Source organism: Clinocottus analis, unplaced genomic scaffold, assembly GCF_023055335.1.
Source record: "Clinocottus analis isolate CAN_PGR_092001 unplaced genomic scaffold, fCliAna1.0.p SCAF_12, whole genome shotgun sequence".
NCBI lineage: Eukaryota > Metazoa > Chordata > Actinopteri > Perciformes > Cottidae > Clinocottus > Clinocottus analis.
This window is the reverse complement of record NW_027175843.1, coordinates 1377323-1392306: the sequence shown is the minus strand read 5'-3', so window position 1 is coordinate 1392306 and position 14984 is coordinate 1377323. Positions and strand designations below refer to the sequence as shown.

Below are 14984 nucleotides of genomic sequence, written 5' to 3'. Positions count from 1 at the left end.
GACGTGTGAGGTTGGTCCAGACTGAAATCCTCTCATGTACATTTTGACGGCAGTGAGAGTCATGGGCTTAGTCAACCCCCAACCCCAAACTCTCCCTCTTCTTATCTTTAAGTAGCCGCGAGCAGAAAGGATCAAGCACGCTGACAATGACAGCAACAAACGCACAATGACAGACGGGTGATGAGCAGCTGTATTGTTCACACACACAGGCAGGGAAATAACACGAGTTTTGCAGTTCTTCTGGTCGTAAATCCATCAAAAGTACAGGACAAGTTGAAATTCTTACGATACATCCTCTGGATGCCATGAATGTCGATGCAAACAGTAACTAAAAGCCACAAATATCAACGTCATGGAGGAAAAGTCGAGGAATCAGCAAAGTAGCTGTGGTTCTCCATCTGAGAACCGTGCATGTTTGTACAAACCATCGAGCCAATCCATCAGTTACATTACAATTTGTATAAAAGAGAAGTGTGTGTGTATGTATTTGTGTGTGTGTGTGTGATCCTAAATGAGATTTCAGCTATGCTGTGATTTCAAAACAGAGTACACAACACCGCACAAACAATACACAGACCATGCAATCCACAAACATGAGTTATTATGCACGTAGTTGGCAGTTTATTAGGCACACCTGGCTCAAATTAATGCATGCTAAGGTTTATTGTAGGACTATTACTATTACTTTCAGCCAAGTGTACTACCACTCAAAGGTTTGTGGTTACTTAGAAATATTGTTATTTTTCGAAGAAAAGCTCTGATTTTAAATGAAGGTAACATTAAATGAATCATAAATACATTCCTTTAAGATAGATGAGGATCTGGAGCTTCACATTTGTGGGTTCATTAAACTCTCAAAATGTCCAGAAGAAGAGAAGTTTCACGTGAAACTCTCCAGTCTGTTCTTGTTCTTCGACATGAAGAATATTCCATGAGGAGAAACCGAACATTTGTCTGTGTGAGCCCAAACTTTTGAACGGTGGTGTAAATAAGAAATTGGAAACTGAGTGTAGACATAATCGCCTGACGGCTGCGATGGGAAGAGGGATTACTCAGTCAGACTGAGACGGATCTGACACGCTGAGACAATTAATGCATCTAATCCGACCATGTAACCCTGTGAACAGATTATATTGGCATTGTAATGGACGGGCCTCTCAGGATGAATCCGAATGAGTCCGAGAAGAACAACATTGGCTCCCCCGGTCAAAAAGATCAATATTAACAGTAAAAAGGGGAAAAAAGTGTTTGCAGATCAGGAGACAAAGAGAATTTCTAATCTGTAAAAAGACCGTTATGTTTTTAGTTGTCCAACTTTGATCCTGTTACCAACTGAGACGAGAGGTCAAGAGTCTCACTCAAATATTCTCATTTGTCGTTGTCATAGAAAAAACATGCTGTGTTTAATGCAACTATCTCCAGAAGGTTTATGCTTTCAGATGAAGAAAAAAATATACCGAACAAGTGTTATTAGATCTACAGGTTTTAATAATACCATTGAAAACAAAGACATGTTGGACTCCACTGCTGTACATTCATCCAACACAATGCCAGAAACAAATAAAATGTTAAAAGAGAAACAAACGCCTGAACAAACAGAGAGAAACAACCACAAGACTCTGCTGAGAAGAGTTTAGGCAACGGCAGTGACAGACAACGTCTCTTAGGTCTTCATGTGGTAGCTTTTACGTTTGACAGCATGACACATGCTCATGAATGTGCACCCCTGAACCTCATGAAAGCTGTATTTCGAAAAATAATTAAAATGTCTTATAGGTCAATGATATATAATGCGCTTTATGCAAACTAACAATAAGCAGTGGCCTGGATTGAAAGTCTTACAACCCAATTTGGTCTAATTCATCCAGTCTGTGCCGGCGAAGGTGATCGATCAAGACCCATCGCTGCGTCCCGAGAGGCTTTTAGAGTTCACGGTGGAGCTCAATAGAGTGTCACGGGTCAATAGAATATGTAAAAGCATACAAAAGCTTCATTTGTTGCCGGTAGCTGAGGGGTGAGGGGATGAGGATGGTCGGGTGGAGACGGTCGCGCTTCCCATGGAGCACTGGGAGGCTCACATGATGACGGAGGGAGGCACTGAGTGACTGAAAGAGGTTTTTTCTTCTTTAACCATGTATTCAAAAAGGAACTGCAGGTTAATGACATGGTTCCAGTTCCCGAAGTTATCTTCTAATAAAGTTTTGGCACATGAAACGTGTGTGTTATACTCGGCCTGTGTTCCTCCAGTGAAGGAGGAGCTCTGCAGGACAGGTTGGATGAGATGAGAGAACCCGTGATGGACTAAACATGAAGTCGCACATGACTTCACATGCCCGACAAACGTCACGAAAAGTAAGTAAAACTCGCTGTACAAACCAGGCTTTCCTGTCGTGACACGTTCGCTATGATCCTACGTACAAAATAAATACAAATCTTAAAAATAAAAATCTTGCAGCATAAAAACAATCAGTAAAAAGTAATGGGGGAGGGGGTGTAGAAACATTTCCATGTCTAGATGCAATCTAGCGTAAAACTACTTTATCTGAAAATACCTGCTGCGTTCATGTTGACTCTCAGGGGCCGAAGATATTTAGAGGTTTACATGTTTTGTTCGAGTTAATGTATAATACAACAACGGCATCTCATGTCAAGGGAATCCTTTTAATTCCCGCTGAAATGTCCGGCGCTCACCGTGAGCGGTGATGGATGCTGGCGACAGGAGAGGGATGTGCCGAGCAGCAGAGCCGCTTCATCCGTCTTATCTGTCAGTACCGCGGTTTTGAGCTCGGTGAAGGTTAAGTACCAGATCTCGGATTTGGTCTCGTTTCCTTCGCACCTGCTGCCGTGGAAACCATTGTTGTAGGTGTAGAGGGAGGTCAAAGTGCACCACGGGGTCCTGAGAGCAGACGACATATTTCATTAGGAGTACAAGCCTTAAAACCGTTTTAATCAAAACATGATGATTTAGAAAAGGTGTTGCCGATTCAATATTTCGTGTAAATGTGTGTCGGACTACATGAGCCCGAGCGAAAGCGACGCCGAGAAGTCCGGTACCTTCAAAAAACTCTCCACGTATTGCAGAAGGTAGAGGCCGCAGTCGCTGCTGTTGTCTTGAAGGGGAACTTTGCAGTGCGAGCTTTGCATCTGATCCGGACTGAAATCCCTCGATGAGCCGCGACGGACCTCCCACTCTGACTGCAGGTACCTGCAGGACAAACGCACATTACCTTCCATCCACGCACACAAAAACATACACACACACGATGTGACAGACAGACCTAAAGGCTCATACTTACTCCCGTAAGAGTTTGAAGACGCGCTCGTGAAGAGAAAGTTTGAGGGAATCCATGATGAGAATACACGGCCTGCAGAACAGAGAGGCCCGACTGTCATGTGATGTTTACGGGGAAGAGTGTGTGCAACTGAGAGCAGACCACCAAGACCACGTAGTAACTGTATATATATGTTTAAAAATATATATATATATATATATACACACACATGTATATATACCTCCAAGACGCAGTTCAGACTCTAAATATGTCTGAAAGAAACCAGCACAATCCTTTTCAAACAAACAAAGTGCATTACATTGAAAGACAAACTAGTGTATAGGCATGAACATGGGAAGCATAAACATATACAAACCCAAGCATACACTCAACCGCAGCATTAAAACCTGTATTTTATTATGTATGAGTCTGTGAAGAACAGCAGCGTTGACACATTTTCCATTTACAGCGCTCTGTAGATACATTAAAGCCAGCAGGAAACCACATTATTCAATATAGCCTGCATGAAACATTGCATGTTTAACAATTGTGCAAACAATAACTGAGGGAAAAACCTCATGAAACGCGACACCGCGTTGTCGTCGTGGTGTATCCGGCAGCAGAATGATTTTGCTGTGTGTAACCGCTCACTCACCGCTTGCTCACAGTTTTCTTCTGGAAGGTTTGCTCTGTGCAGTTCTACAAACAAAGGAAAGACTGAGGAGACTTGGAACAAATACAGACGGAACGGCTGAACATTTGTCTGTGGGATCAAAAACAATATTATACTGTTCCTCGTGAGCAGAGAGCAGAATCGTTTCTTACCACTGGACCAGGCAACGGGTCTTTAGAGGAGTCTTCTGGAGGCTTTTCTACAACACAAACACACAACCATGAACTCACAACATGAACAAATACGGCTCGTCCTGCATTATTTGGTGTATTCTCAAAACCTACTCGTCTCTGCGTCCGAGCCGTCCGTGTGTCTTAACGCAGGCGGCGTCTCCGCGTTGCCTTTCGGGCTTTCGGACCCCCGAGCCGCCTGCAGCGCCAGCAGCTCGCCGTTTGGACCGCTCCAGGTCTCGGTCTTGGGCTCGTCCAGTCCGGGAAAGCAGATGAGGACGAGATACCAATGAGCCCTGAAACGGACAGCAGAGCAACGTGACGCACATTGTGAAGGAACTCGGTACGTTACACATCCTCGTGGTGCATCCAACTCACTCCTGGTTGACCGGGACAAACAGGAAGTCCTTTTTGAAGATGTCCACGTGCCGCGTCCATGTCTTCACTCGGTGGTGTCGCCTCTGCCTCTGACAGCTGGAGGGAAACAAATCAACACGGAGACAAATATTTTAACACTAATTCACATGCAAACATCTGGAGACACTTGAGAGTAACGCTGGGAGGTCCAGGTGTCGTGTTTCTCCCGTACCGACTGCATATATACCGAGTCTGCAGCTCTGAAGATATCAAACTAGAGTTGTTGGCATTCTTGAGTCTCATTGTCGCATTGTGATTCAACCATTTAACTTCCAAACATGACGTTGAAGGCTTCACTAAGCTGATAACTTATGAAATCATGGAGCATCTTTCTTTATATCCACTACCGTTCAAAAGTCTGGGGTCACTTAGAAATGTTCCTATTGTTCAAAGAAAAGCACTGATTGTAAATGAAGATAACATGAAATGAATCATAAATACACTCTCTACATTGTTAATGTGGTAAAAGACTCTTCTAGGTGGAAACGTCTGGTTCTTAATGAAATATCTACAGAGGTGTATAGAGGCCCATTTCCAGCAGCTACCAGTGTTCTCATGGTACAATGTGTTTACTAATGATGATAGAAAACCCTTGAAAACACTTGTGATGATGTCACACAGCTGAAAACATTCCTGCTGGTGAGAAAAGCTATAAAACTGTTCTTCCTTTGAGCTGGTTGAGGATCTGGAGCATCACATTTGTGGGTTCCTTTTTTTAATTCTCAAAAGAAAAAGAGAACCTTCATGTGAAACAGAAAATGTGTCTTGGTGACCCCAAACGTATGAACGGTAGCGTTTATTTGTTTTAAAGTAGTTAAAAAGGTCGTTGACATCAGTATGTGGTAACATCCAGTACAATAAAAATGTTGCGATGCAGCTTGATGCCTTGTTGTAATTTGGTAATAACTAAAGTAAATTTCAGGTACCAGTGCAGACCCATTACATATGAAAAGTCTCAACAGAAAAGGTTCAATATCTCGGCAGCTCTACGCACGAGTCATTGGTGACGCCTTCACTGGCGTTGTCCCGCCGCGTCAGCTGCTTGTAGAAGAAGCTGCTGAAGATGTGCGTGCGCTCGGCCAGCGCAGCCGAGGCGTTCAGGAGGACGTACCTGGTTGAGAAACACATGGACAGGGTCGGGTCAGAAGGGGGATCCCTCTTTCCAACAGTCTCGTGAGGAACAAAAACACATGTCAGTGTGTCACTCACTTGAGGTAAAAGTCGATGATGACATCGTTGAGGAAGTGGCCGGTGTCGAGGCAGCGCAGGTCCTCCATTGTGACGGTTATCCCTCCCTTCAACGGAGGGGGGGGGAACTGGATCAACCTATCCAGAGGAGGAGGAGAGGAGTGATGACTGATGCACAGAGCGACCTTACAGGTGAATCCAAATCATTTTCAGCGGTTGGTAAAGTGTCATGATGAGAATATATTTGTTAGGGATGCATTAATCTGGTACGTTAGATTGGTCCGGATGCATGAGAAGCTGCAAACGTGATGATGTCGGTTACTTGCCTGCGAGCCAGGCCTTGATGTTTAAATTTCGTCATGCTGTAGAGCGGTTTGCACAGGGACACGGAGTAGGATCCTTTGGTTCTGCGATGGCACAGTGTGTACACAGGAGTGGGCTCCGCCTTTTTTACCTGTGGGAGGAAATTCATATCATAGGAGCGACATGTACTCTGTAATCATTTAACAGTGTGAACAAGTGGTGACCAACCCAGAGGGTCTGCAGCCTCACAAGGACACAGAAAATACATCTGATGGACAAAATGATTGACAGGAGATGAACAAACAGTTATAATGCTTCTTTTGTTTAGGACTTTCATCTCATTTTTGCTTTTTGTTCTTGTAATATAACTATTTTGGGATTCTATAAATGATCAAATATAACAAAACAACTCAGATTTAACTGTCTACTATGAGGAATAATAGGCTTGAGGTCGATGCTGCTTTGTTTTGAAGGCCTTTGTTACCTCAGGCCGATGTTGGAGCTCCTGCTCCTTGTGCTCCTCCTCTGGTTTGAGTTGTGTCCCGGCGTCTTGTTCTGTCTCCGTCTCCGTCTCCGTCTCCAGCTCGGCCTCCTCCCGTGACTCAACCTCCAGCCGGATGCGAGGCGTGACGTTGCCGTCCGTGTCACAATGTGAACCCTCCTGGTCCGAGTCGAGGTTGGAGTCGGTGGCCTCCAGGCCGAGCAGAGACAACAGGTGAGAGTCCAGTCCGGTTCTTCTGATCAGCTCTACGCTGTCATCCAGAGAAAGAACGGGAGAGTGGAAGTCCTCCAAACAGCTGACTTCGTCGGCGTTGCGGGAGGATTTTTCATGCGTCAGACTGTTGAGACAGTCGATGTCCAGGAGGGAGCGTAACAACGCCCCCTCCATCCCCTCCACGGGGTGACTCAGCGTCAGCAGAATGAAGGGGCTCACCTTGTCTGTTCCAATAAAACAAAGAAAACATCACATTATCATGCACCGTGCAAGATTTCCATTAGAAATAATCTGACACAGCAAACAATACAGCGCAATTGCAACCTAAATGCTCCATGCATCCAATAAGATTTAAGCGTCTGAGCTCTGCGAGCGTCTCACCGTTTCCGCCTCGTTTCACGCTCAGCTTCAGCAGTTCTCGCTGTGCAGCAGCTGCAGCGCTTTCTGACACACAAAACAGAAGGATGGCAACAGGGTAAGGATCCTCGTCGTCCTTAAAGTGAAGCTCCCGGTCCTCCAGTTCCTGCTGTTCCCAAACACTGTACCTCCTCAGGTCTCTACGATCCAAGGTTATGACCACGTCCACCTCTTCATCAGAGTCTGGAGAGAAAGAGGTGCTGAGCTCAGTTTGGCAGCTCATGTTGTTGGTGTCAAATAATGAAGTCTTTCTAAAAAAAAGAACGCATCACACACACAAAAACAAGGACACGCCGAACAGTTCCCGCTGCAACAGCAGTAAATACTTTACATCAACTTCACAACCAAAGAAAGACTCTCACATCTTCTACCGGATTGAAGCTTCTCTCTGTCGATGTTCCCATCATGCCACAGCTTTAGAGCGTTCCTATCAGTTAGTGTGAATCCTACGTTTTTAAAATCATAGAATATAATGTTTCTACGCTCTAATCGCTGCATCGCTCCTCCATCCTGTAAGTCCTTGTGAAACATCCTGAAGGCTTAAAGTAATTCATTCAAAAATGATTTCACAAAACTATGATGTCACCTTTTGTATTTAACACCCGTATGTTTTACACACCACGCAGCCACAACGTCAAATCTCAAGAAATTACCACCTTCGGTCCCTGAAGGGGAGATTTCACAGGCTCAGAAGGTGAAAGTGCACTAGCGACTTGAGGGTCTAATCCAGGAACACACACACACACACACACACACACTTTAGAATCTGAAATAGACCAGTAAGCTGCGGATGGATGGTGTGCAGACAGCGAGACCAAAACAAGTAGTTTAAATAAGCCGGACCAAAGGGCACAGCTCCTCTACAAACACTGGGATTTTACTTCAGTGTACTTTCTATCTACATTTTAAATGACAGTTAACAACATTACCTGTCAGTGGGATGATGATTTGTTCGTCTGATATCTGTGAAAGAAGCATTAAAACGGTGTCACGCCGTACGCTCTGCAATGTGACGTGAAGACTGAACGTGATGAGCAAAACGCTGAGTCGGTGTAGTTTGTACAGTTTACCATGATGTCGCCGTTGGCTTTCCCTTGGTAACCTCCACAGTGCAGCGTGGAGAAGGAGTAGTCCATCGTGGGGATGGAAGACATTTCCACTGGACCAGGAAGGTCCACAATGACACGCAACACCTGCACACACAAACACACTCAGGTTGAAGAACAGGCTGCAAACAGAAATACACAATTATAGAACAATAACTCCCAAAACTACAACGAAATGGAGCTGTGTTGTCGAGCTGGTTCAAACTATTCATGTTAACGCCACGAAGTGCACGTTTTGAGAACGTCCTTACTTTGGCGCTACCTGGTGGTAAGAACAAGAATGACACCGTGATGACAGCAACGCATACTGACACTTTTAATATCTGTTATAAAAACATTCCTCTCATTAATGTCTTGTTAGCCTGAGAGGGAATGGAGGTTACAAAATGATTTAAGAAACTCTGAATAAAGAGAAAAGATAAGTTTGCTGAAGAAGGGAAGTTAGGGAACTCGCTCGGGGGCGCTGTCCTTCAAAGATAGAGGCATTTGAATCAAGATAGTTATAGATGCCCTGATAATGATTAGAGATCCATCTCTTATTGAGTCAGACACACGCTCTCAGCGTAATAATCACACTGCAGAAGCACATTCTGCCGACCTGAATGTCCCCGATATCAGAAGCTTCTTGCGGTTTGGCCACAGCTTCCTGCAGGGATTGTCCCTGGGTTACTGCGGCCTCCAAAGTGACGAGTGCATTGGCTGCCGGGTCGCCACTCTCCTCGTCGTCGCTGGAAAGCACAACTGAGAAGAAAAAAGAAGAGAAGGAATCAATTTGATAAGCTAATGCCCGTTCTTCAAGAAGCCAGTTTCAAACAAAACAGCTGGCAGGAGCTCAGATGATTTGTTTATGAACGGATCAAAAGGCTCAAACAACCTTCAAAGCGCCTGAGCCACCGTAAACTGAGCTTCTCCACGGATCATTTCAAACTGCAGAGCTCCTCCGGCTGTGTTGTACTCACTTGGTTCACAGGGGCTGGTGATAGTTGTGTTGTCCGGGTTAGACGATGGACTTCTCCCAGGGGTACGAGGAGAGTCTCCGTCCGCCAATTCAGGACCGACGGTCGGGACCAGGACCTCCGCTGGATCCTCCGCTCCCACCGTGAACTGCACAATGGACCGGTCCTGGCTCTCCAGATCCGCGGCTTCTCCGCTTTCTTCCAGGCAAACCCGCGTCGGCGCCCGTCCTCCATCTCTTCTGTCTTCTCCGGTGAGGCGAAGCACGCTCTCGCGGTGGCGCTTGGGCGTGCCGGTCCCATTGCACTGGGACCCTGCATCCTTCCTTTTCCTCTTCTGGGGAGACAACACAAGAAGGCAGCGCCGCACATGAGTCAGTGATCGCAAGAGACCAAGAGGTACCACTTTAGACCACACAACAAATCATCTCTGGACACATCCTCTGGACTCATTTTCTCTGTACACATTCACATTTATGATTTACACTTCATATACACTACACATACTTTGCATTTTGCACACTCTGCTTAAACTTAATTACTATTTTATGCATGTAGTTTATTCCATTTGGTGTCTGTAAAGTGTTGAGTGCTACTACAACTTTCCATCCATCCATCCGTCCGTCCGTCCGTCCGTCAGAGTTGTGGTCGAGTGTCATTGTATATGTATTTTTAGACTCTGTTCGTGTTTATTTTTATGGACCTTTCACCGAGTCCAATTCCTTGTACGTGCAACGTTTGGCCAATAAATGAATCAGATTCTGAAGGAAATGTTACCAGGAACTAAAATGGACTCACAGGCTTATTAAAGATATGAAGATATGCAATGTCTCGAACTTAATGAGGTGCACGTCTGGTCGTCTATTGTAAGACTTTTGTGGAACTGTTTGAGTGAAGTTCACTCCCTGGCTGCACAGAGCGTCCTCTGCACCGTCCTCACCAGACTGTGCTGTTCCTCCTCTTCTTCTGGATCACTCAACCGGTCCTTGATGCTGGCCGGGGGGAACTCATCACAACTTCCTGTATGCATGGCGGGCTCCCAGCTCACCGACAACCCGCAATCTGTATGAGACCAATAAACACTAATCAACCTATCAGATTAAAATACACACAGGCAGCTCTGACTGCAACTACGATAACGAGGAACTAGAAAGAGAAAAGCTGAGCAAGCGATGGAGCGTTTTATTTTAAAGGACTATGACATCTGTTATGTACTCTGGACACAGGCCAGTAGTATCAATAAACAGTTTCTATTGGAAGAACCCTTAAAAACGACATAGGAGTCAGGGAAAAGCAGGAAAAAGTAAGCACGGTGCTCTCTGAGCCGGGATCAAGTTAAAGCTTCAACATTTGAAGATCATAGTGAGATCATAGTGAAAGACAATGGTCATGAAGAGCAGCAGCAGTCTGAATGCCTTCACGTTTACACACCTACAACTTCAGCGAATTTGAAGTTGTCTCCGTTGTCCTTTCCTATTATCACCTCTTCAATGTCTTTGTTTTCTTCTATGTTCACGTCATCGTCGACATTTAGAGAACTTCTCTTGAGTCTTGACCTAAAGAAAGTGTGAAAAGAATGAACGTGTCAAAATTCTCGTTATTGAGCAAAAGGCACACACAAGTAGTGCAACCTTAGTCCCAGAAGCTTCATATATACAAGAATTCACCTCATCACAAAAGATCCAAGACAAAACTAAATGCAGAAACACTTATTCGAACTAGAATCTCAGAAGTGAAAGCTTTCCATTAGGTATCATTTCAAATAAAAAGCACCACGTTTTCTTCCAGGAAAAAAACTGAGCCAAAGATTCAGGCGGCAAAGCCAAAGTCCATTAAAAGGCGACGTTGAGCGGCTGCAGTCTGCCTCAACACTGAACCGCTTTCAGAAACTGTCCTTATTAGTCAGTGAGACACAAACACAAAACAGAATGTGGTCGAAAAAATACCAAAGTAAACCTGAAATAAACAGTCAAGAAGTCATTGGTTCCGGTCGAGAAAAAGCCTGAAACATTACCGCAACTTGCTGATCGTACAGATGAAAACATACAAGACATAACGTGATCATTTGAGAGCTTCAGAGCTGCTGGCAGGTGGAAACGTTTCCCTTTGGACAGAGCAAGTTGAGCTGTTTGACCCATTAACAATGCAGCGCGCTGCAGCTTCAGATTTTTTGGAAGATGAACAGATATGAAACGTATTTCCCTAAAATGCTAAACTATTGCCTCAACGGGGACTTCCTACCAATGAGCGGGCGAGGAGCTCGTCTTCTGGTTGCATTTCGGGGTTACGCTCTTGTTCTCGTCATTCTTGGCCTCCTTCCGTCTGGACCTCATGTCCTTGCAGGTCACGCGTTCCTCTCTGGATCGACCGCTCTGCCTCTGTGCGCTCGACGCTCCATTTTCCAAAGCGCGACTCCGTTTTATCCTCTGGATGTACGCCTTGCCCAGCTCTGTCTCCAGGACATCGGTCAGGATCAGACAGGGCTTCCTGCTGCAGGATGAAAACACAGAAGCAGTTATTTGCAACCTTCCTTAGAGCGAGATATTCAAGTAATCCTGACTTAGCGGGTCAGACCTCATGTTTACCAGAAGATCCAGAGGGAGGGGCGTAGACAGGCCATGTGTGCAGCCGTGATAAGCTCTGCCTGAGTCACGCTGCTCATAAGCAAGGTGTTTCTTTTTTTTTTAATGAAAATAAAGCAGCACCGCTGTGTATCATTTTAATAAGACTATATTATTGTAATGTTCAGGGCGAGAGCCCCATCTTGTGAAAGTTTAAGAAACTGCAATGAACTATACAGGCACGGCAAGCCTACTTGTTCTTGCAGCTCTTTTTAGGAACGAAGCATTTCAAAGTGCTCTACATGAGACACACAGTCATGAAGAGAAGACATGGAGCGCTGCGCAGAACACATTATTGTGATTATTTGATTCCAGCTGTGGACATTTGTTGCATTTCATACCGTGAGCGCTCGCCCTCCCGCCTTTCTATAATGTAGTTGCAAAAACAAAGGAAGGATTTTGTGGCATCTAGCAGGTTGGCATCCATTAAAACTATGTGCCGCTTCTCTGTCGGCCCGGGAAGTAGAGAGCCGATTGTTGACAGGAAGTCAACACGCTGACATTTAGATGACACCCTCCACGAACACTCCCATGTCCAAACAATAAGCAGAAGTCATCTTTACTTCTGTATCACCAAATTGTGTTTTATTTTTCTTTGGACAATCTTTTTTAATAGTGTGCGTATGTATATATAATATTGTGTGATGTCTTGAGATACTTGGACCATGAATTTCCCTTCGGGGATCAATAAAGTAATTATCTATCTATCTATCTATCACGGTCTCATTAATGGGTTCAAATCTGCTTGTTTGTGGCTGATTCTGGCCTCTCCAGAGAGTGTCAACGTGTCCTTGAGCAAGACACTGAATGTTTCGTTTTCATTTTAATTTTGTTTTAGTTTTGTTTTCGTTTTAATTTCAAGGCCAAACAATGACAAAGTATTTTATTCTGCAACCAACGGCCTGAATAAGTCCGTCTGTCCCAATCACCTTGTTGCCGTCTGCTCACCTGGTCATTTCCAATGTGGCAAGGTTGTGATCAAACAGCCTGGATCCATTCTTCTGCTGTGAACTACGATGTCTGCGTTTGCAATCTGCAAAAGCAGTCCAGGAAACCTGTTGAAGGGAAGGAAATGGTGGGAGTCTCAGGAATTATCCATAATGACAATGTGGCCACACACACAGAACAAAGTTATTGTTGTACCTGTCTTTCTAACTTTCCACACTGTGATGGAAGACGCGGCACAGAGATTTTGAGTGGGTTTTCCATCTAAAATTCACAGGGCAGTTAGTCACTATTCATTGACAAGCAAAAGCCAAAACAGTATGTAACATACAGCAAATGAGACTTGAGACTACGGCTGGACCCAAATATTTGACTAATCTGTTATTTGTTTGTTGGGTAGGTACTCTTTTTTTCAATTTTGTTGTTCCTTTTTTACCCTTATTACAAACCGCACAAAACACACTGAACCTTTTGGAAACCAATTCCAATTAAATCAACAAAATTAAAATATAAAGAGCCATACTTTAAAATAACAGGTTTCTTAAAAATGAATGCCTTTTATCATGTTGGAGCGTATCCCACCGAGGGCGGCTCGGGGCAAAAGGGCAGAGCTGAAGCCGCTGCAGGCTGCATCACACGTGGGTTTGGAGCCAGACATCGCTGGACGCAGCCGCCTCAAAACTCCCCCATTTAGGGGGAAAAATGACTGTGAGGTGCGTCTACACTCAGCCACGCACAGAGGGATGAGGAGGAGACGCTGAGCACCGACTGAAGCATGCATGCAACGTCAAAACAAGGCCGAGAAGCAGCACTTGTGGACTCAACATGACACATTTCTTTTTTTTTTTTTTAAACATGTCCAAGACAGGCATGAAATGTGTAATAACAAATCTGTGGGGCTTTTTAATTTTATTTACATTTGTAGTGGGTTTTTTTTTTAGAAGCTTCCCAGTTGTAAGGATTTGCTCATTATCGGTAAATGCAACCTTTTTTGGCTTTGGTTTGTTGGTCACACAAAACAAGCAGATGATTGAACAACCCTTTAACCCATGTTTAACTTTCTTTCACAACGAGCTCGTGATCAACACAAGAACGTAAATATGATGGCAGTTATAAAGGAAGCGTCACTTCAGCGTCTTGCCAAAAGCTTACACGTTAATATGCATGTCGTGAAAACATGGGTCACACATACCCGGTTATCCTTGTCAACATTAAATGGAATAGTTAAGGCTCTTCTTCGCTCCATCATGGTCCACAATTTGGTAAGACACAGCAAGAACACTGCAAGAAAAACATACAAAAGAATAGATGGACAGGAATGCCTAAAACTGTACCACACATCATAACATGTCATCCATTCTAGCAATATACAAGATATGGCTTTTTGCGAAGCAACATGGTCTTATCCAAACTACGTGGCTTAATCTAGTAACTTCAACTAGACATGTCCTTTCTGTAGATATTAAGACTCAATGCAACCTGGTTTATTTATTTATTCCTGTATTTATTCATGCATTTATTTAAACTTAAGTAAATTTATGTCCACCATAACACACACACACACACACATATACACATGCATATAACTACAAATACATATACTAACGTTACACACTGTTTTTGACATTTAACGTTGCATGTTGTTTATATTATCTTGGCATGTATATCTAATTTGTTTAAACTCCTGCTTACGCTGGAAGAGTTCAGAGTGCGTCTTTATAACGTAAAATAAAATACGCTAACGCTAGTTTACAGTTAACTTTACAATTATAGTTGCACATTAATAGCACAGTGACGCTAACGTTGCCCGTTTAAAACAGGGCACCCCTATCACGGTCATTCGTATGCAGACAACCGCAACGACCACCTGTTGCCATTATTAAATATTTTAAGGCACACAACCAAAAGTGAAGACTTTAATCTGATGGCGCTAGCATTAGTCGACTGGGCTAGCTTGCTAGTGCTAGGCTACATTGTCTATGATGCTAGAGCTAAACGTAGCAGAGATCAAGCTTACCCGAGGCCGGGGCTTCTCTCAGTATCAACAGGGAGCATAAGCAGTATAGACACAACTATTTCCAAGCCGAGGCTTCCAGCGGCACCTTGCAAACACTGGAGAGAAACATTTTGCTGGGCTCAATTCCCTGACTGCACAGGCAGGCGCCCCAATGCTCAAGAGCAACATCCGGTGAGCACCGGAAGTG

At 44.3% G+C, this 14984-nt stretch overlaps 1 protein-coding gene across 1 annotated transcript; it reads right to left on the bottom strand.

Moving 5' to 3' along the window:
• Positions 1-1467: 1467 nt before the first annotated feature.
• Positions 1468-14944, bottom strand: si:dkey-100n23.3 (sentrin-specific protease 7). Its single transcript, XM_068572877.1, has 23 exons — positions 14798-14944; positions 13973-14061; positions 12979-13044; positions 12784-12890; positions 11456-11704; positions 10646-10770; positions 10155-10276; positions 9221-9551; positions 8860-9002; positions 8226-8348; positions 8085-8118; positions 7120-7338; positions 6508-6962; positions 6047-6174; positions 5742-5858; positions 5527-5643; positions 4494-4589; positions 4230-4411; positions 4098-4144; positions 3928-3971; positions 3297-3365; positions 3055-3205; positions 1468-2896 (listed from the first exon to the last, which is right to left on the bottom strand). The coding sequence occupies exons 2-23, from the start codon at positions 14027-14029 to the stop codon at positions 2759-2761; spliced, it is 3120 nt and encodes a 1039-aa protein (XP_068428978.1). The 5' UTR covers positions 14030-14061; positions 14798-14944; the 3' UTR covers positions 1468-2758.
• Between the last annotated feature and the right edge of the window lie 40 nt (positions 14945-14984).

What these genes read in the sequence shown, in the direction of transcription:
- si:dkey-100n23.3 (XM_068572877.1), bottom strand. Translation starts at nt 14,029, where the DNA reads ATGATGGAGCGAAGAAGAGCCTTAACTATTCCATTTAATGTTGACAAG. An exon ending in CATCAAGGCCTGGCTCGCAG is followed by an intron (nt 5,859 to 6,046) that starts GCAAGTAACCGA and finishes TCCTCTGGATAG; the next exon opens with GTTGATCCAGTTCCCCCCCC. An exon ending in TTTGTCCCGGTCAACCAGGA is followed by an intron (nt 4,412 to 4,493) that starts GTGAGTTGGATG and finishes TGTCCGTTTCAG; the next exon opens with GGCTCATTGGTATCTCGTCC.